The following is a 21,515-nucleotide window of genomic DNA, read 5'->3' as shown; positions in this document are numbered from 1 at the left end:
AAAAAATCATAATGTTTTAATAAAGTTTACAAATTTGTGTTGGGCCACATTCAAAGCCATACTGGGCCACATGTGGCCTGTGGGCCACAGGCTGGACAAGGTTGGCTTAAAAGAAACAACAAATGAGGCAAACTGGCCAATCATAATTGGCTTTTGGCAAACTGACTAGAACCAGAGCTATCTTAAGATTGTAACATGGAGGCCTATGACTGAGTAAGCATTCCTGAGCAATGTATTACCATGACTTCTTACTTAAAGAGGTGGGTCATCATGATCCTTGTTTTAAAGGCAAGACTGATTGCTTGGGCTGGTAGCAAACTTCTGGGCTCAAGCAATCCACCCACCTCAGCCTCCCAAAGGGCTGGGATTATGGGTGTGAGCCACCGAGTTCGGCATACTATTTCTTAATCCCAAAGTGTTGACAGCTTCAGTTAAGGTACTACTGAAGCAGTTCTGCTGAACAGACATGGTATTCTTTGGAAAAGGATGTTACCTAAGGAGGAAGAAGAGGCACCGGCATATAAGTTCAACATCAGAGCCCAGCTGAATGAATTCGTTAAAGAGTTTAAGAATGTCTGGGACATAAGAGAAAGGCAGCACAAGTAGAGATTCTTCCAGCTCACTGAAAAAGAAAAAATAAATATAAAAATGCCACATTTGTTAACATTGTTAACATGGTCAATTTTTAAATCCTTCCCTTTATTATTTTTTCTACTGATTTTATACTTGAATACATCTTGCCTAGAGTTAAATATTCATCTGTAAGCTAGATGACTCTCTTTGTTTTTTGTATTTAATATCTTAATCTATTTGGAATGCATTTTGGTCAATGGCATGATGGGAAAATCTAACTTTTTTTCCTTCCAGATAAACAATATCTCCAAAGCCTTTTGTTGAATATTCCATCTTCATATGATATTCTTTTACCATATATTGAGTCCATTAGAGTCTATTATGATGACTGATCCTGACATGATGATTGATCCTGACACCAATGCTACACTATTTTAATTTTGCTAATTTTGTAGCCTTTTAATCTGGGAAAATAGTTCCCTCTAGAACTAGCTCAAGTATTATTATTTCATCAATTCCAATTTAAAATCTTAAGAGGATACCAAATGGGATTACAAACCTATTAATTAGGAAAAGTTAAATCTTTAAAACACAGAATCTTCCTATCTTGAAATGTATTGTAACCTCCACATTAATCAATTTTCTTTTACATTCCTGTAGTGAAGTTTCATCTTTATCCTAAGACAAGTGTTGTTTCTTGTAAGGAATATATATGTAGATATTGTGGTTCATTATGAAAATGATAGCCTTCAGTAGTTCAAACTCATAAATAAAATCCAAAGGAAAATCACAAATAATATAACAATTATTGCAAAAATGTATGACAAAGAAAATAAAGTATGGTGCCCAGGCTGGTCTCAAACTTTTGGTCTCAAGTGTCCCAAAATGTTGGGATTACAGACATGAGCCACTGTGCCCAGCAAGAATTCTTTAAAAACCAGTAAAATAATACTTAAGAGCAAAAAGAGGTAACTAAAAATTCACAGGACAAAATACAAATGGTCAACAAATATGCTGAAATTCTAACTTCATTAATAGTCAAAAGAAATGAAAATAATAAAATATTACCTTTTGGCTCACAAACTGGCAACAAATTTTTTAAAGCCTGCTACAAATCAGTATAATCACCCTGGAAAGTAATTTGGCAATATAAAACTTTAAAAGCTTATGCCTACTGGTCAGTTATTAGGCTGCTAGGACTCTTAAGAAAAATAATCAATAATGATGACAAAGATATATGTGTAAACATATTCAGTGAAGCCACTGATAATAGCCAAAAAGGAGAAACAAATGCAATATTGAATAATTATTCATACAATGGAATAATTCTGAATCCAATGATTTTTTTTTTTGAAGAATATGAACAACAAACAAATGTTCAGGAAATATGTGAAAAAGAACAGAATATAAAACTTTATATAATATTCCAATTGTGTATGTACATAGAAAAGAAGCCAAAATATAAAACAAATTAACAATTGGTGCTTCTAATTGAATTATATATTATTTCATCGCCTACAACATAAATCACTCCCCTTTATTTGTCCTTAAAAGCATCTCTCTTCATACTTTAGAAGGAACTTCCTAGTTCTAGCCTTCAAAAAGAGCATTATAAATTATTTTCCATCGAAACTTTGATATAGTTAAACCTATAAGATAACCATCAATTATAATTTCTATTTATTTCCCACTCAGATAAGCACTTCATAAATGTTTGCTGACAGATTACAAAAATTGTGCGCAAGGACTCACTCACCTCGACTTGATCCCTTTAAAAATCTCTAATACATAAGCTGAAGGCTATAAAGGAAGGATTAATACCATTAGTGATACTCTTGGTTGGTTTCTACTAAAGTTCTCTAATTTCTATCTCCTATAAAACAGGAACCCCTCCTTCTTACTTCAGAAAAAGTATTCTAAAATGGCAAGATCTGCATGAGTTTAGAGTCAGTCAGATCTGGGTTGACAACTGAACTCTGCCCCTTACCAACTATGCTACAAGTCAAGCCAGATTCCTTATCTATAAGGTGAAGATACCCTGACTCACAAAATTACTGTGATGAGACATGCAATAAAATACTAATTAGAGATTACTAGATAAACATACATTCTCCCATCACTCTTCCCCTCTCTCTTCTTTATCTCATCAGACTGATTTCTGTCAACTTTCCTTCTGAAGGCTGATTCAAAAGTTAATTTAGATTAACAGAATCTTCAGAGGGCTTTGGACACTGAACATAAACAGGCACTAGAAAACAGAAGAATGCCAGTCCAGTCCAACCAAAAAGGCTGGCTTGGGAAGTCACACTAAAGTGGTCCTTTTGAAATACAAAATATCCTAGAGAATGCCAAGATTCAAAAGAGACTTTTGAAGACAAAGTATTCCCAATAATCCATCCCCAAATCATAATGCCTCTATTTCCTTTCTTGTCCTTGTAAGTAACCTTTTAATAAACAAAGGAAAACCGTTAGACATTTTACTCACTGAGATACTGCCATAAGCCATTAGGATGGGGTTGCTGGGAAGTGGAACCTATGAAGAAATTATTAAATCAAGTCATTAAAAAAACTGAGACTTAGGTAGCACTTGTTATAGACAGAGTGGTAACTGTATTTTATATTTTGAAAAGGGAAAAAAGAGACCCTAAAAAACTGACAGAGTGTAAAAGAATTATCAAACCTGTTAGTTTCTATAGTACTCATGAATGAGCTTGGACAATGTATTTTATCTAGAAATCTGAAATGGTTACCCTGCCTCCCAAACCAACGTAGAACGTGGGTTTCTACTCAAGACAATAATCACCTCCATCTGTAATTTCCTTTCCTTCGCTTTCATTAAGACCAAGTTCCCTTCTTCCCACAGTTCCTCAATTTCTTCTAATATAGTGAGTTGGAAAGATTCTATTCCATTTATTGCATATCCTGATCTTAGTTAATAAATCCCAAAACAATCGTTTTTCTCCTTGGGAATTCCCTTTATTGATACTGTAATTTACTGTACTCTCTTATTACCTCTTTCCCTGCAGCTTTACAAATGGCTTTGTGTTCCTTCATTTTTGCAGTTTCTTCTCGGTACAACTCAATAGCCTCCATAATCCTCTCAGCCTACAGAGGATGAGAAAGGAAAGAAGTCATCACAACATACTCCATCATCCCAGGACACTGAAACTGGAAGAACTGACCAGAAATTTGCCAAATGAAATAGCTTCAATCCGTTTAATAAAGACGTGCCAATAGAGTGCCAAAAAGCATTTAAAGACATTTTTGGTTTTCTTATTTTTTAATGTACAGGGAGGAGACTGAGTGTCATGGACTCAGGTGGGATGATATCTAGACACTCTGAATAGGGCAGGTCCCAGGAACACCTGAAAGGAGCACATATTGATCAAAGAGATTCAGGACTACTCCCATCTTTGGTTACAAGAGAAGAAAACAGGTTATAATCCCCATCTTTAAATCTCATCAACTTTTTGCCAAAAAAATGGCTTTCTGGTTGATACAGAATAAAACTTTTACTAAAAAGTTGAGATCTTATTAAAAAACGAGATACCACATTCTATATCAACTTACTGCTTTCACTGTTTCAATAGTTTTCTTTCCAGTAAAGTAACTGTCACCTTGAGTCTCTCCTGGAACCTGCCAGAAACAAAGAAATCCTTGAATAACACTGTTGACTGTTGAGTAAAAGAGCTGATAAATTAATCTTACATCCATATGAGAACAGCTATTATTATTTTATGAAAATACTAACAGTGTTATCAGCTACCAGTAACAGAACTTAGCATATGTATTATTGTAAGAATATCCTGCAAATGTTTAAAAAGAGAATATCCAAATTTCCTAATTTTTATTTTTGCGCTACAGTGAATAAAATAATTCCCTAAAGTCTCAATTGACAGAATAATTATTCAATAGCAAATTTGGTCAATCACTTGAACCACAAAATTAGGATATACAGTTGAAGAGAAAGAATTACACAGATTCTTTATCAGCTGGTGATACCTGCAACTTTTAGCCTCAATTTTAATTCTATTAGAAATTCTGGACATTATAGTCAATTTCAATAAGATAACTATATATGGGGCATAATCTCAAGGTCCCCAAAATTTACTTACTGCTGGTTGGTCTTCTTTGGCCACACTCTCCTCATATTCTGCTTCTCTTTCCTGCCATGAGATAGATATACATTAATTTGAGAGAAAAAAACATGGTCTCTATATGAAGAGAAATGAGGAAGCGAGAAGCTGCTCCTTTGACAACATAATACCCTAATGGCATCGTTATCTCTGCCTAGCTTCTGAAATGGGTGACAATGGTCTTGAACCGATCTCCTGAAGGTTCTTGGACTTGGCAATGCATCAGGTGTAACTGCACTAGACAGAAAACTTCAACTAGGACAGCCTGTCAGATACCTACTGGCATATTTGTAACCAAGCCTAAAGTTCTTACCATCTCCCTTTCTTCCTCAAGAATAAGAGGCTCCCTTGTTCTCTCCCAAAGTCTCAGAGATTTGTCATGGGACGATGATACAACATAGTCTCCACTGGGGCTTACAGCCAAACACCATATTTCCTGGTGATGCCCCTGGAGGAGGAAAAAAAAAAAAGAATACCTCATTCACTGACCACTACTTAGTGGGTAATGTAAATATTCTTTAAAATATTTCTTAAGTACCAAGCAAGCACAGAAGGCATGTGGTTACCTCCAGAGTCTGTATGTGTTCAAATTTGTCTGCATCCCACTGTTTAATCTTATGATCTTTTCCGGCAGTGAAGAAGAGGTGAGACTTGGGTACAAACTGTAGGTCCATCACACTGAAAAGTGACAGAAATATTAAAATGTCATCAAATTCCAGGTTAGTAAAAAGAGTTTTACACACATAAATAGCTTTTGACTAGCTAGTTCTAGGGTGTCTGACTATATTTTAGAACTTGTATCACTGCCTGAGAACACTGAAAAATAGACACAGATGCTCAAGGAAAGTGATACTTACAGGTGACTCAAACGGAGACATTTGAAAAGACTATACATACCTGTCATCATGTGCAAAGAGAGACTTGTGGCAGTCCCCAAAGTCCAAACCCCAGATTTTCACATTCCTATCAGCGGAGCCAGTTGCTATGAGTGCTCCATCCTATGAGAAATAAAAGTAAAACACTACCTTGATTCTTGAATTCCGTATATGAATAAAAAGCTAACCAGAATATTTAACCCATTTCTTTCAAACACATTAAAATGAAGCCAAAAAACTGATTTTCGTCTCTACTAAAAACACTGAATTCTTTGCTCTTACCTACAGAGGAACTTAAAAAGCTTGTTAAGTAAAAGCATGAACTCTGTGGCTTAAATACTTTCGTACTGTCACAGGGCAGTGCTGTGCCTTGACGTAGGGTTATCTATTTACTTCGTTAGGAAAAAGATTTTCTAATCTCTGGCATGGGATTTGGAAAGAAAGTGGGAGAGAGAAACAGAAGAGAAGCTGAGAAAGACTCTACTAGAATGTTTATGTAGCCCACATTCCCTATCAGTATTTCTCTTATCTCTCCTATTTCAATGCCTGGTCCAAATGGTTGCCAACATAAAAAAAAAAAAAAAAAGAAATACATTTAACATTGTAACTTAACTTTGTTAGTGCACTGATCACAGACAGCTATGAGGTCAACTCCTTTCACACAGAATAGACTTTTTTTTTTTTTTTGAGACGGAGTCTCACTCTGCAGAATAGACATTGTTTTTAATATACATTGCCACTCCTAATCAAAACTAGGTATTGGGAAATAAATGATTTTGGTCAAGAGACCAAAAGTCTACACAGTGTAAAATACCGTAACTATCCAAATATAAATCCGAGCTCCTCAGCAGCATTATCCTTCAGAATAAAAAGGAATGCCTTTTTAAAGTCTTTCATATTTTAGTGTACTCTATCAATTATAGTATTTTAAACAATAAAGTACTATTTGGGAGAGCTACAAGAGGGAAAGAGATAATATTTATAAGGATTGATTGAGATAATATTTGCAAAATTATTCTGAAAACATTAAAGTAATATATATAAGATACAATATATATTAATTTGAGACTGTTTTTGGAGAAAGATATATAACAGAATGATGATAAAAACAAATAATCTAAAATGAAGACATCAAGCCAGAATTAAGAAAGTGTCTGCTGTAGAAAAGACAACATATTACTGAGACACTATTTAAACTACTTACATGAGAGATGTCCATGCATATAACAGGCAGTTTGTGTCCATACAGTGACAGAAAAAACTAAACATCAAAATAACATAATTAATGTCTGTCTATAAAATATGGGTATAATTTATTACATGTAGGTCTAAAATATAACTTTAAACACATTTTTAAATTGCTTTAAATCTGTATTTTCAAAGACAACCCACAAAAGACAGCTTGGCAGGAGTACCTGTGTCCACTATACAGACCCTCCATGTGCTTGCCAAGAATACTGCAGTATAGTGGAGGCAAGGAGGTCCCCAGAAGCTTACTGCCTCAGTCAGATCTCTGTATCTCCTCACTGAAAAGATTCCAGGGCATTTGTTTCACAAAAAAATTTCCCAGGCCCAACCTGGTCCTATCAACTCTCTGGGTATAGGGCTCAGTAATCTATATTTTTAAAGGCAACCTAGATGATCCTAATATATAGCCAAGTGTGAAATCACTGCCCAGGACACCTAGCAATGCTCTTGTAACTATTTAGTATGACAGAATTTTCTGTCCACAAGATTTTTTGAACATATGAAATATAACTTGCTTTAAACAAAATTCATGAACCATAGAATTATTTTAAAATGCTAGCTTCCCTAGTATACTTACATTGCTTTGATTCACACACACATTTTTAGAAATGTACTATCGCTGGGCACAGTCAAGGCCACTTCTTTATAGCCTCAACCCAAATTCTTAAGGTCAGTCAGTCAGAAAGGGAAAATATCCGCAGGCATAACCACTGTACCTTTAAAGTATCAACATAGAAAATTTTCACAGTACAGTCCAGCAAAGACACAGCCAATAGCTTTTGATTGGGAGAGTAACTGACACACAGAACATCTTCATCTAGTTGCAAAGTTCGGGTTTGCTTCACAGAAAGTCTAGCACCACAAAAAACATCAAGAAAAAAATAAATGAGTATACAAATTCAGACAAATCCTAACTCTTTAGAGCCCAACAAATGATATAAGATGTCAAAAGGCCATTCCATAGCTCCCCATTTTCACTCCAAAAAATGGACACAAAAAATGTCTACTCACCTCTTTTGGGTACTATTTTCATCTTTCACTAACTCAAAATCCCAGAATTTGACAGATTTATCTGCACCACCTGTCACAAAGCCTCGCTGAAAATCAAATGAAATTTCAATTAAAAACAATTTTAGCATAAAAACTTTGCTATGAAGATACATTTTAAAAGTCTAAGAAAGTATTTTTATTTAATGTCATGGGATAAAAATTAAGAAAAATGTGGTTCTCCCTAGCCCCTTTCACTGCTCTTTTGGGTCTGCTGCCACAAACCTTATGTAAAAATTCCTACCATCGACTAACATAGGCAGAAATAATAACTAATGAAAAGTTCTAGTTATACTATTATCTAGCATCAAGAAGAAACAAACACTCTCAGTAAACCAGTTTGAAAAATATACACAGAATGGATAATCTAGGTTTGTTTAAAGTATTCACCTCAGAAGGATATAAATTTAGTCCTGCAATGTCCCTACTTAAAATAGTTTTGAAGCTGTTTTCCGTTATCAAGAAAATTAGTCTCATTACATGGCAGTGTTAGTGTAAAGTACATAGAACACTGGATCTCAAGTGTCTGTCCCTCATAGATTTATAACACAGGAAACAACCTTTCCGTAAATCCCTAGTTTTGTTGAAAAAAAGACCACACAGTTTATGGAAAAGATAGAACACTCTACAAATGCAAGATTTATTACTATTTTAGACTCACAGCTGTTTCATTTGGACCCCAAGTGGTATTAAACACTCTAAACTTCAGAGATTTTTTCCAAAACTAAGTTCTACTTTCAACGGATGAAAATTGTCTATCATTGAGAATATTTAAATAAATGGGCCAAAATTTCTTAAGGTGTTGTCAAAAAAAAAAATCTCAAGATTTTCTAAGCAACAGCACCATTATTAGAATAAGCATACTTTTGCCAGGAACTGCTCTGAAGGTGAGCACATATTTATTGACTTGTAAGGGCTGACATACTTGCTAAAACTACTTAGCTTATACAGTCATAGATGTTTGTTTGAGGAAAAAAGGGGAGCAGCAAAGTCTATTCAGTTCTCTGCATCATGTTGCCCAAGAGAATATTCCCCCTTAAGAAGTATTACAAAACATTGGCAAAAAAATCATGACGGTAAGCAATTTGATGTCACGCTGCTGATAAGCAAAAGTAGCCAAACAAGATTTCATTTCATAATGACAGGTGGTCATTTATAAGAAGGCATCATATACAAACACTAAAGATTAGACCAAAAAAAAAAAAAACCTCAGGCTTTCTTTAAAGAAACCCTGAGAGAAATCAGGGTAGCCACAGGGCTGAAGTCCAAGGCTTTAAAATCTGGTTTAGTTACCTGATCTGGAGAGAGGGACATGGACCATAAAGCTCCATCATGTGCGTCTATTGTCTCCAGCAGATTCCCTGAAGCCAAGTCATAAAGCTGCAGCTTCCCTGTCTGGGAAAACACAAAATGAGCATAGCTCCAATGAACATACCTACAACCTCCATGATTCATGCCTGCACAATTTAGAAAAGACTTCATAACCAAGCTGCAAAAATGTGATCCATTGCTTAGGAAATGGATCCCACATTCCATGTTCTGTATTTCCTACCTGATTAAATACTATTAAACCCCCTACTGATGTGCTGGGTTAACCTTGGCAGGGCTACCATAGTGTAGAAGTATGGAATAATACCACCATGCAGTACTGGATGCATTACTTTCATTGGTTACACAACTTCAAAAGGAAAATATCATGACCATAGGCAAATCAGAATAAACAAAATAGCAAATGCAAACCTAAAAGCCTTTAAAGTTTAGCCAATCCTTTAAGTGGATGATCCTCTATAGTTATTGGCTTAAGCAACCAACTCTTTTCCATCTGCTTTTGGTTTCCTCCTCTGCAATACACTGACAATAAGAAATGGGATCTACCTACAGCACTAAGGAAGGCAGTGAATTTTAAAAAAAAATCATAATGGCATAGAAAGCAATCACTCTAAAATTCCTATTTAGAGGTCTGTATATGCCATAGTCATGGTGTCAGCATGTAACACACACAGAGGCAAAGCCTGCTTTACGATGAGCTTCTGCACAAGGTGGTACAGACAGCATAAGCTAAAAGACTTGAGTACCAGGTCTGCTTTGTGCCCATTGGTAAATTCATCCCCATGAACCTAGTTTTTCATCTGTAAAATAAAATTTATATCACCAATGTTTCAAAGATGTTGTCAGGATTAAATGAGATAATGTACATTAATTGCCTACCACAGCCAGTAAGCCGACAATTGCATTTTAGTCACATGGGTAGTCTTCAGCAATTAAAAAACTACTTTCCCAACAGCAAATCAGAGATGGACATTTGTTGAAAGAGTGAAAAAGGAAGGAAAGTTTTGAGATGTGAATACTGTTTCCTGGCATTGTTCCTAAAATCTCTCCAGCCTACATTTTTTTGTTGAAGCAAGAAATATCCATTGTGATCCATACATTTTGTAATAAAACTCATGTACATATGGCTTTGTTTTATGGGAATAATAATGACAAATACTTGCAAAGCACTTTTCAAAACACTCCATAGACCTTGTTCCATTTTATTCTCACTACTGGTACAATCACTACTGCTATGTCTGCTACCAGCTCTATTATCGATTAGTTATTCGCTGCAGGCTAGTTTCTCTGCTAAGAGTTTTGCATACTTCATCTCTGTGAAATGGGTCAGTAACGTCATTTTCCACGAGAACACCAAGGCTAACAGGGTTAAGGTCACATAGCTAGTAAGTGCCAGAGGCTGGTACCAGTCCATCTGGTACGAAAGCTGCTGTCAAAAAGCAAGTGTCGTCATCCCATAATATAAAGAAACACACTATGAGCAGTTATGTGACTTGCTCCAAATTACTCATTTTTTTTTTTTTTTTTTTTTTTTTTGAGATGGAGTCTTGCTCTGTCACCCAGGCTGGAGTGCAGTGGTACTATCTCGGCTCACTGCAAGCTCCACCTCCCGGGTTCACGCCATTCTCCTGCCTCAGCCTCCCGAGTAGCTGGGACTACAGGCGCCCGCCACCACACCCACCTAATTTTTTGTATTTTTAGTAGAGACAGGGTTTCACCGTGTTAGCCAGGATGGTCTCGATCTCCTGACCTTGTGATCCGCCTGCCTCGGCCTCCCAAAGTGCTGGGATTACAGGTGTGAGCCACTGCGTCCGGCCCAAATTACCCATTTCTAAAGGGCAGAAACTAAATCCAAATCCATGTCTGCTTATTTCCACATGGTTGTCTCCCAATCTGACTAGCACCTAGGAATGAGGACTTGATCAGTTTGTCTTTACTGAATGCTTCTGTCTGCCAAGCATGATATTAGGTACTTAATATATTTAATTATTACCCTTAATATATTTTATCATTAATTAAAACACAATTACATATGTGCCCATAAAAAGACACATGAAAGGATGATCACCAAAATGTTAATGGTAGTTATCTCAGGGTCATGATTTTAATTTTCTTCTTCATAATTTTTAAAAAATAAAGTAAAACTTCAGTAAACAAAATATGTAATAAACTAACATCCTCCCAGATTACTTAGCTCCAGTCCATTTCCAATATGCTAAAAAGAACCAGATTTCTTAACTTTATGAATTTTGAGTAGAAAAGATCCAGATATCCCAGAAAAAGTCTCCATTTACCTTTGTTCCTATGACTACCTGTCTATCACCAGGTACAAAGAATGAGCAAAGTGCATATTCACAGGTCATTGTGCGAATACACTGCAGTGTAGACCTATGAGAAAGAAAAAATAAAGAACTCATGTTAAGAGAATCTGCATACCCATTTTAGAGGTCAGTGTGTAGGTTTCAATGCACTTACTCAGACAGATCAACATAAAAGAAGATAAAAGTCTTAAAAACCCTTGACTCACACACAATTATAGTCATGGGAGAAAATACTAAAAAGCACCAAACTTTGTTTACTTTATAAGGCCTCCAAATCCTAAGGAACAGAAATCACACAAAAGCAGAGTAGAAAAGTGTCTGCTGAGCTCCACGGAGCCCAATCTGCCATTACCAAGAAGTGAGTGAGTCTGAAGGATTACAAGTCAAATTAGTACATCATTACATATCCCTACATTTTTTATAGGACCACAAACATTCATTAATTAATCAAATATATATCAAATGTCCACTTAACAAACATTTACTGAATGCCCACTACATTACCAGGTACTGTTCTAGGTGCTGGAGATACAACAGTGGATGAAACAGCAGAGGTTCCTAATCTCATAAAGGTTAACATTCTTTGGGAATAATAAATATCTAAATATTTGGTATATCAGGTGTTAGGTGCTATAGAGAAACATAATGCTGGGAGAAGAGGATGAAGAGTGCAAGGAGTAGGGTAAGAATGATAGGACTGTCATCTGATAAGACACAGAAAAAGCTTATGGATAAATGGGGAAGATGGATTCAGGCAGAAAGAACAGGGAGCACAACAGCCATAAGAAAGGCACATTCTTGTTCTGTTGAAGGAATAGCAAGAAGACCAGTGTGGCTCTAGTGGAGCAGAAAAGGGGAGTAGTAAGAGATAAGGTGTGTAAGGTAGGTAGAGTGAGATGGAACTATTGGAAGTGATCTAACTTCCACTATAAAAAGATTACACTGGCTACTGTGTTGAGAACAGACTATAGAGGGGCAAACAAGAAAGCAGGGACACCAGTCAGGGGGCTTTACAATAACCCAGATGAGAGATGACAGTGGTTTGAATGGGGTAGTGGCAGTGCAGGTGGTAAGATGAGGCTGGATTTGGGATCAGTTTTGAAGGTAGAGCTGATAGGATTTGCTAATAGATTGGATGAATATGGGATACGAAAATCAACAATGGGCTGGGTGCGGTGGCTCATGCCTGTAATCCCAGCACTTTGGGAGACCGAGATGGGTGGATCACTTGAGGTCAGGAGTTTGAGGCCAACATGGTAAAACTCTGTCTATACTAAAAATACAAAAATTAGCCAGGCGTGGTGGCACACGACTGTAATCCCAGCTACTCGGGAGGCTGACACAGGAAAACCACTTGAACCCAGGAGGTGGAGGTTGCAGTGAGGCGAGATCACATCAATGCACTCCAGCCTGGGCGACAGAGCGAGCCTCTGTCTCAAAATAAATAAATAAATAAAAGAAAATCAAGAATGGTTACAAGGTTTAGACTACAACTGGTAGCAAGTAATCATTTATTAAGATAGGGAAGTCTGAAGGAATAGCAGGTGGGAAGATTTTTGGAGACATGAACATCGTAAGTTTGGTTTGGGACACATAAAAGTTTGAAATGCTTAATTAGACATCCAGGTGGTGACACAAAGTATTTGTATATATGAATTTGATGTTTAGGGAGGAGGTTAAAGCTGGATATAAATTTATGTGTCATCATACAGAGAAAGCTACATGACAGGAGACTACATAAAGTGAGTTTAGATACACAAAAGGTCCAAAGACTCTGCCCTAAAGCACTCTAACACTTAGACGTCATAAAGATAAGAAAGATGGAGCGAGGACTGAGAATAAACAGACAGCAAGGGAAGGGGAAATAATGAAAGTCAAAGAGTGTGTCAAAGACAGAAAGTCATCAATCCAAGGACAAAGCATAAAATAAAGCTTTTAGCTCAATGGATTTGGAAATAAGATCACTGATGACAATGACTGTTTTGGTGAAACAGTGGGGACAAAAGCTTGATGGGAGACAGATGAAGACAGAATGGAGAAAACGAATCAGAGAATGGGGTAGTAACTGGAGAGCAATGCAGGGGTGAGAGAGGGTTATTATTTCCTTTAAGGTGGGAGATATGATCATTAGCTTCAAGGTTTTGGAGGTATTTGATTTGACAACAGAAGCAAGGTATAAAACAGTCATCTGGGAAAGTAAAAGAAGGGTGAGAAATTAGGGTACAATTACTGGGCAGCAATAACAGCCTGCTTTTTATTAAGTTTAAAGAGTAGGTAGTATGGTTGTGTGTTTTTCTCTAGCCAAGTACAGTTACAAGTTCTAAACATGGAATAAGCTTGCCTTTTTTTTTTTTTTGCACCACATTTTAAAAGGCAACTTTTTCTTCTCTAAGCTCCACAGGCTAATGGCCCAAATGCACTAAAGATAATTGTATTTAGGGCCTTAAGGAGTTAATAACTAACCCTTAAGAGTACCAAAAAGAATTAAAAGAAATACTACTAACTACAGCTATATAAAACATCATTTCACGAACCTGTTCCATATTTTAACGGAATCAGCTGCAGCTGAAAGAACAGCAATATTGTCTGAGCTGAATGACAAAGTCCGCACATCACTGCGATGACCCCCAATAGTGATTCTGCTTGTCCTGACAGGCTGAGGAGTAGGCAAGGATGGATTCAGTGAATACAATTCCACCAGGTTGTTCTGCAGCAGGAAGACAGCCTTTAACTCTCCTTGAGGTGAATGAATCAAGTCAAAGGACCTGTATAAGAAAATAATCATAAATGTTCTAGCTACCATCTTAGCTCACAAGGTTTACTTTTTCCAGGAAAAGGCTTTACAATGTCCTCTATCTATATAAAGTTTGAATAACTATAAACAATTTTTCAACTAAGAGTGCCCTGAGGCTGGGTGCAGTGGCTCACGCCTGTAATCCCAGCATGTTGGGAGGCCGAGGCGGGTGGATCACTTGAGGTCAGGAGTTTGAGACCAGCCTGGCCAACATGGCGAAACACCATCTCCATTAAAAATACAAAAATTAGCTGAGTGTGGTGGCATAAGTCTGTAATCCCAGTTACTGCAGAGGGTGAGGCAGGAGAATCGCTTGAACCTGAGAGATGGAGGTTGCACTGAGCCGAGATCATGCCACTGCACTCCAGCCTGGGCAACAGAGCAAGACTCCATCTCAAAAAAAATTAAAAGAGTGCTCCGAGTATTGAGTAGTAGCTGAGTAGGCTTTTAAGTAAAAAAAAAAAAAAAAAAAAAAAAAACTAGGCTCAGATCCTGGTTCTGATACATACTTTGGTTTTGTGTATGTATTCTTTATAAGTGACCTTATATCCTTTCTGAACGTGGGACACACTTTTCTTTTTCTTAAATTAGCTGCAGGAAAAGACAGTAAATGACTAGCTAAAAAGGGTACTATCATAATCCAAATACAAGACAAAAAGTGGGCCCATGATTAGGACAACAGGAGCAGAGTGTGACATAGATGTCTCATGACCACCGTCTCCAAATATATAATTCATACAGACAGCTTACAAATAGCATGAAAAAGCCAATAATACTTGGTAGCTTACTATTTCTATAACTTCAGATAATTTATTTTTACTCACTTGATTTTGGCAGAAGTTTTTATATTAGTCACCCGCTGGATTTCATCTTGCAGACTCATTTCAACATTAACCTCAGGATCTTCCTCCTCTCCTTTGCAAGAATGTAATCTAGAGGGAAGAAGAAAAGTATATCATGCTCTTATTTTTCTAGAAGCAGCTTTGCTCTTACTTGAGTTCAAAATCTGGCCCCTTGACCAACAAACTGTGTTATTCTGGAAAAGTCACTTAACCACACAGGATTACCATGATAATTAAACAATGTAGTATAAGTGGAAATGCTTTGTACACTACAATGTCATAAAGTATTATTTCACTTAATAGGTACCCTTAAGAAATGGATTCTGAATGCAATAGCCCATAAAATTTCTTGTAACAAGGTCCTTGTAATTCCAACTATTCCACTGAAATGTCTCCGGTTATTTTTCTAATTTCAGGACTTTTTAGAAAACTCATTAACCTGCACTTAACAATCCAACCATGTTAAATAAACCAGAATAGGTATCAAAAGATTTGCCAAATCAGATGATTTTCTGTCTCTCTGAGACTTGACAAATTTGGGTTATCGATACCTCACAAGTTCTTTAACTTTTAATGGTAATTGATAAGACAGTAAATATGAAAGAAGCCAGTTTTTTTTCAGTAACATGGGGCCTACCCAGGATACTTCATTATTAATATAAGTATTAAGAAAACATACTTTGCTTTCTTTCTAGCTTTCTTCATCTTCTTATCCATTTTCTTCTGAATTTCCTTTTTGGAAAGGATACAAAACAATTCTAGCACAGAATCAGTTCCCTAGAAAGGCAAAAGGTTAATGTGAGTCAAGGAGAGGTAATTTGTAATTTACCTAATTCTCAATTAAAAGTAAACAACAATATTTATTTTTCTTCCCTTAGTAGTTGTATTACCTTGGACAACTTAATCTCTCTGGGTTTGCTCTCTCATTTGTAAAATGAGGATACCATTTCCTACTTGTAGCATTGCTCTGAAGGCTAAACAAGAAGTTAAATGCTCTTAAATTGCTTAGAAGAGCAAGCATTTAATAAATGGTTGCTAATAATAATACTGGTGCAAAAGTAATTGCAATTATTACTTTTTAAATGGCAAAAACCACAATTACTTTTCCACCAACCTAATAGTAATTAATATTTTTGTTGTTATGCTAATAAAGCTAGAGATTATAGGTCCACACAGTACCATATAATGAATTATTAACATGAGTCAAGAAAAAGTCATCTTTACATTGAATATGAAAGAATGAGTGTTTGGAAGGAACAGCCTAGTCCTTGTTATTTTCTCCTAAGTATGGTACTCACATGGCAAGCAAGAATCCTGCCTGTCTTGTCGACTCCAAGGTTTACAACTCTGTCTCTTCCTTCCCGCATTATGGAACCAGCTTTTCTGCATGAAAGGATTCGCTACAGAAGAAGCAAGAGCAGATGAAGGTTAGATGTAAGTTCTGCTGAACTTCTGAAAAAAACATAATTCTAATAAGTGCAAGTGACAAAAATATTCCCTAAAGTGATGATTCCCTAAAAATCTGCAATTCTTACTTTCCCATTATTCAACACAATTAAACTTAAGAAATGAAAATGAATTACATCCTCAGGGGCTTCATCCGTCTCAAAGGCACCATCCTCTGCCTCAAGAGTATCTTGTATTCCAGGAGAAGATCCTTTGATTTTCTTGGGGTCTGGTTCTTCCGGGTCTTCAATCTGTTTTATAAAAATGAGAAAATAAAAGCTGAAATAGTATGTTCCAGGAGGCATGTTGTTGTTGTTGTTGTTGTTGTTGTTGTTGTTGTCGTCGGAGACAGAGTCTTACTCTGTCGCCCAGGCTGGAGTGCAATGACATGATCACATCTCACTGCAGCCTTGATCTCCTGGGCTCAAGCCATCCTCCCACCTCAGCCTCCCAAATAGCTGAAACCACAGGCACACACCACAGTGCTTGACTAATTTTTAAATTTTTTGTAGAGACAGGTTCTTGCCATATTGCCCAGGCTGGCCTCAAACGTGTGTGTGGACTCAAGTGATCTTCCTGTCTCAGCCTCCCAAAGTACTGGGATTATAGGTATGAACCACTGTGCCTGGCCCAGGAGGTAACTCTTAATCCTGAAGACTTAGAAATCTTTCTTATGGCCAATAATAGCTTCTAATCAGTGATCCCCCTTATCAAACCTCTTCAGTAGCAAGGCAGGTATCAGAACTTATTAAAAACTGACTACATAATATACAAACAAAATATTACTTATTATACTATCTCCAAAAACTTTCTATAGCATAAGGACTACTGTTTAGTGACAATGGTGAAAAAATAATGACCCCACTCTTCACTAACTTCAAAATTTTCTGTATTTAGGTGAAAGGTTGACCATATTATAGAACAAAAAATTCAAACTGGCATTAGGAATTGCAAAAGCATCGCAAGACAGGTAGATACATTTTCTCCTTAAATAAAGAAAAGATAACCCCTAGCCTACTAATGTAACTCCCATCGAAATGGCTGCTGGACCCAGCACACACCGAAATTCAGCTAAACCTAAGGTCTGCAAGCTTTTCTTCTACGTAAATTCTTTGAATGTCTAAGAAAAAGTTATAAATCTTTTCAGAATATACATATTTATAAACATAAAATTCTACATATGTTTGAGGGGAAAGGTTCACAGATATTCTGAAGGCCATCCATGGACACCCAAAGGTCCAAGAATATCTGATTAAGAGTGCCACAAACTAAAACATTAGTATTACCAGAAGCTGTAAGCCTACAGCTAACCTGAGCTCAAATAAATAAGGATAATGAGCATATAAGGAAGAAAAGCTTTTTTAGGTGTTGCAGGTTATTGGTGTGATAGAATTCCTTCTAATATGATGTGAAGTACTGAATAATTACATCTGATTCTAAATCCAAGGTGCTTATGAAACTTCTAAACATATTGCCCATGATTTTAAGAAGTAATTACCTCTTGCAGATAAGCTATGTCCCATACCCTCAGTTCACTGTCTGAGGCCCCAGTGATGAGTCGCTTTTCTTCTGACAACAGAACCAACCCCCATACCTATAGAATATAAAAAGATTTGAGTAATACGATTTTCAAGAGATTCCAGGTAGCATAATATGACATTCCAAAAGTCTGTTACACCGTAGTGAAATGTCTTTAACAATTTAAAGGCAAAGAAAAGGCATATCGACAACCCTTTCAAAATGCACTAAGAGAAGTCTCACTTTTACAGAGAAAAAAATGGCCTGCGGTGAAATTGTTACTTTTGTGATACTAGCAGTTTGTCTCTAACCTCGTATAATCAAATTAAGATAATGGCTGTTCAGCACAAATCTTAACTAGAATCCACTCAAATGATGATTTTAAGTCTTCTATTTCTTTGCTTTTAGCAGTGTCTAGCAAATAAAAGGTGCCCCACTAATGTCCATTGCATAACTTTCAGCTTCAAGTATCCGGGAATTAAATAATGAAAATAATATTGTTGCAAATCAACAAAGAATTTAATCTTCTTGTCATTAATTCTAGGTATTATCTTCCTGAATGCCTGATATGAATAAAGCACTGAGGATGCAAAGATGCATAAAAAACAGTCCCTGAACTCAACTGAATAGATCTGTGTTCAAGTAACTATTTTAACAGCTACCACGTGCTGCTTACCTGTCAATAAGCTAGGTGCTGCACATACAATATCATTAAACTTCCCTACATTCATAAAAGTGGACACTTATTATTTAGAAATGATGAAACTCAGGAATTAAAAACCACGCAAGGCCAATTTTTACATGTCAGAGCAGCAGTATCTGCTCCAATGGCTGGCATTGCTTCCATCATACCAGACTCACTGTCCCTCAAGATGGCATATGATAATTACTGTGTGCAGTAAAAACAAAGAGCCATGAAAGGGGAAGAGAAGACCACCACCTTTTCCCTTTTGCCTTCCCATTATTTCCCTGGGCCCATGACCCTACACTTACCTCAGTCCGGTGGCCAACCATTGTTTTAAAGCAGTGCTGAGTATCAAGGTCCCACCATTTCACCATGGTATCTTTCCCACTAAAAGAAGAAACAGGAAAAAAATATATAGCCTGTTTAGGAAAACTCATTCAACGAATAGGGGGATCCAAAACTCACTGTTGCTTTAAAAGGAACATATGCTTCAATAATGTCTAAAGCTCCAATTCTCTCTGATCTTACTTTTGAAAAGCAAAGAATCCTAACTTTCCTTGTAGTTATTCCTGTGCAGAAAATAAAATGTTCCACCTATAAGCACAAGAATGACTTTAGATGCAGAGTACCAAAGAATACAGAATTTGATCCATCATGCCTTCCTCCTATCATTTCCATCATCACAGCATTGGCATTCCCCTCAGACAGTCTACCATGGAAACATCTTAGACCGCTCCCACTCCCTTGTCTTCCTGTCCAGTTAGTCTCTTGTCCTGAAAATGCCTCCTCTGTGAAGTTTCTAAGTATTAACTCCTCTAGTCCATTTCTGTACACTAACCTGAACTTAAGTCCTACTACCTGGATTATTTTAACAGCTTCTCATTTGGTGTCTTTGTCCATTGCTGTTCTCTCATCCCATCCAATGTGCAACTGTCAGATAACGTTGATTTTTAATATTTGCACTAGCTCAATGTTCCCTGTAGAATCAAAATCAGGCTCTTTGGCAGCATTTTCAAAATTTCCCATTTATTTGTTCTTAACCCCCTAAATATAACCTCTCGCAGCCAATGGCCTCTACTACTCCTGCTCAAACACCTCTTCCCTACCTCCTCACTACATAAATCTAATATAATCCTCCTTCATGAGCAAACTGGAAAAAAACACCGCTCAAAAACCTGATTTACAAAGTCTGTCCCATATAACCCCACCTTACAGTGTTATTTCTTTTCCTTTATATTCCCTAAGCTGTAATATATATTTTTTCTATTAGAACTATAGAATCATTCTCTTACAGAACCTGTGTTATCTGAACAAGACACTAATTTACCTGTATCCTATCCCACAGAAACAAATCCACCATTGGTAAAGCATTTGGTGCTCACAGCTTTTTCTGAGTCATTACTATGGTTCCTCTAATTAATGCCTGGCAAACCTTGGTATCCCAGCTTTTCCTAGGTGGCCATTCTTTAGGAATATTCATTATTATATTAGGTTGAACAATATAAAATTGTTGATATTTGATGATTTTTTATGTACACAAATAAAAATTTAAAATGGTTCATCCTAATAGGTGTTCAGAAGGCCTATGAAATACAGTACATCTCTCCTCAAAAGGCAAGCCGAATTTAACACCTGGTATTCATATCTTCCCTCTGCTCCATATTCTGATTCCTGGCTTTCTAGAGATCTAGAAGGTAGACAAAGCTCATTCTATAATGAGTTTCAAAAGGCTAAGAAACATAGAAAAACTGATATCAAGAAAAAAGAATGACAAATTAGAAAAATGATTTTAAAAATAATATAGCTTTGGATAGCTGTACGATACTACTTAGAAGAAATGGAAAGAAGGAATGCAGGAGAACAGGAGAGAAAACTAATGCATAAGCATGAGCACACTGCTCATGAGAGAAATGAGTAAGGAATAAAGCAAATTCTCTCTTCCTAGAAAAAAACTGGAAATTAAACCATTATTTCTTTACCTAGTAACTAGCAGGTTCTTTTCTCGTAGAAACAATGCTTGTGTGATGGCATCCTTGTGCCCCTTTAGACGGTACAGACCACTTTCATTGATCACATCCCATACAATAATATCTGTGTCCTAAAGGGATCAAATAATACAGATGAAAAATAATTTTCTTTACCATATATGGCCCAACTTGACAAACAATGAGACTTAATTATTAAAAAGGCAATACACAGTCCTTACAGAAAATTTGGAAAGCATGGGGAAAGTACAGGGGAATAAACACCAGCCTTATTCTCACCAACCAGAAATAATCCCCAGATATTGTTATTGCTCTAGTCTTTATGTATAATCCAGGTTATTTTCCTATTAGAAGACTAAAATCATGCCATTCATATCATTTTACAACCTTTTCTTTATTCGTTTAATATTATTTCCATTTCTTCCATGTTATTCCAGAGTGTTCACATTTTTAATGCTCACATAATAATCAATTCTAAAGTAATAGCACAACTTATTTAAAAATTTTTCTGTTTCAGACATTTAGGTAGTTTCCAACCTTCTGCTGTTATAAATATGCAGAAGTGAACATTCTTATATACAAATTTTTGTATGTATCTCTGATTAGAAAAAACTAAAATGAAAAGCTCTTGGGTTATACGATATGTTTATTTTTAAAGTTTTGGATTCATACTATCAAAATGATCTCCAGGTTGGGTAAATCTATAGAACCAGCAG

The 21,515-nt window shown here is 36.4% G+C and overlaps 2 protein-coding genes across 7 annotated transcripts in view; one reads left to right on the top strand and one right to left on the bottom strand.

Annotated features, from left to right (window-relative positions):
* Positions 1-3,824, top strand: part of SPAG17 (sperm associated antigen 17) — a 231,700-nt gene extending 227,876 nt beyond the window's left edge. For all 3 annotated transcript variants that reach the window (XM_016924818.3, XM_513687.8, XM_009428331.4), the window contains one exon: positions 3,636-3,824. The gene's annotated coding sequence lies outside the window, so the exon portion shown is untranslated. The remainder of the gene's footprint in view (positions 1-3,635) is intronic.
* The window catches only part of WDR3 (WD repeat domain 3), a 30,390-nt gene that overhangs the window by 2,367 nt on the left and 6,508 nt on the right, over positions 1-21,515 (bottom strand). For all 4 annotated transcript variants that reach the window (XM_524820.6, XM_009428315.5, XM_009428326.5 and 1 more), the window contains exons 4-25: positions 20,794-20,912; positions 19,123-19,201; positions 18,110-18,205; positions 16,749-16,862; positions 16,464-16,565; positions 15,845-15,942; positions 15,148-15,255; positions 14,064-14,294; positions 11,503-11,596; positions 9,173-9,274; positions 7,844-7,929; positions 7,549-7,684; positions 6,789-6,845; positions 5,607-5,707; positions 5,276-5,387; positions 5,023-5,157; positions 4,689-4,739; positions 4,144-4,209; positions 3,586-3,678; positions 3,059-3,106; positions 2,330-2,373; positions 494-622 (exon numbers count right to left, since the gene is read on the bottom strand). In XM_524820.6, coding sequence (XP_524820.3) covers positions 494-622; positions 2,330-2,373; positions 3,059-3,106; positions 3,586-3,678; positions 4,144-4,209; positions 4,689-4,739; positions 5,023-5,157; positions 5,276-5,387; positions 5,607-5,707; positions 6,789-6,845; positions 7,549-7,684; positions 7,844-7,929; positions 9,173-9,274; positions 11,503-11,596; positions 14,064-14,294; positions 15,148-15,255; positions 15,845-15,942; positions 16,464-16,565; positions 16,749-16,862; positions 18,110-18,205; positions 19,123-19,201; positions 20,794-20,912 — 2,201 coding nt within the window. The remainder of the gene's footprint in view (positions 1-493; positions 623-2,329; positions 2,374-3,058; positions 3,107-3,585; positions 3,679-4,143; positions 4,210-4,688; positions 4,740-5,022; positions 5,158-5,275; positions 5,388-5,606; positions 5,708-6,788; positions 6,846-7,548; positions 7,685-7,843; positions 7,930-9,172; positions 9,275-11,502; positions 11,597-14,063; positions 14,295-15,147; positions 15,256-15,844; positions 15,943-16,463; positions 16,566-16,748; positions 16,863-18,109; positions 18,206-19,122; positions 19,202-20,793; positions 20,913-21,515) is intronic.

This window comes from Pan troglodytes, chromosome 1 (genome assembly GCF_028858775.2).
Source record: "Pan troglodytes isolate AG18354 chromosome 1, NHGRI_mPanTro3-v2.0_pri, whole genome shotgun sequence".
Lineage (NCBI taxonomy): Eukaryota > Metazoa > Chordata > Mammalia > Primates > Hominidae > Pan > Pan troglodytes.
Note: the sequence above shows the minus strand (reverse complement) of the source record. Positions and strands in the feature narration are given on the sequence as shown.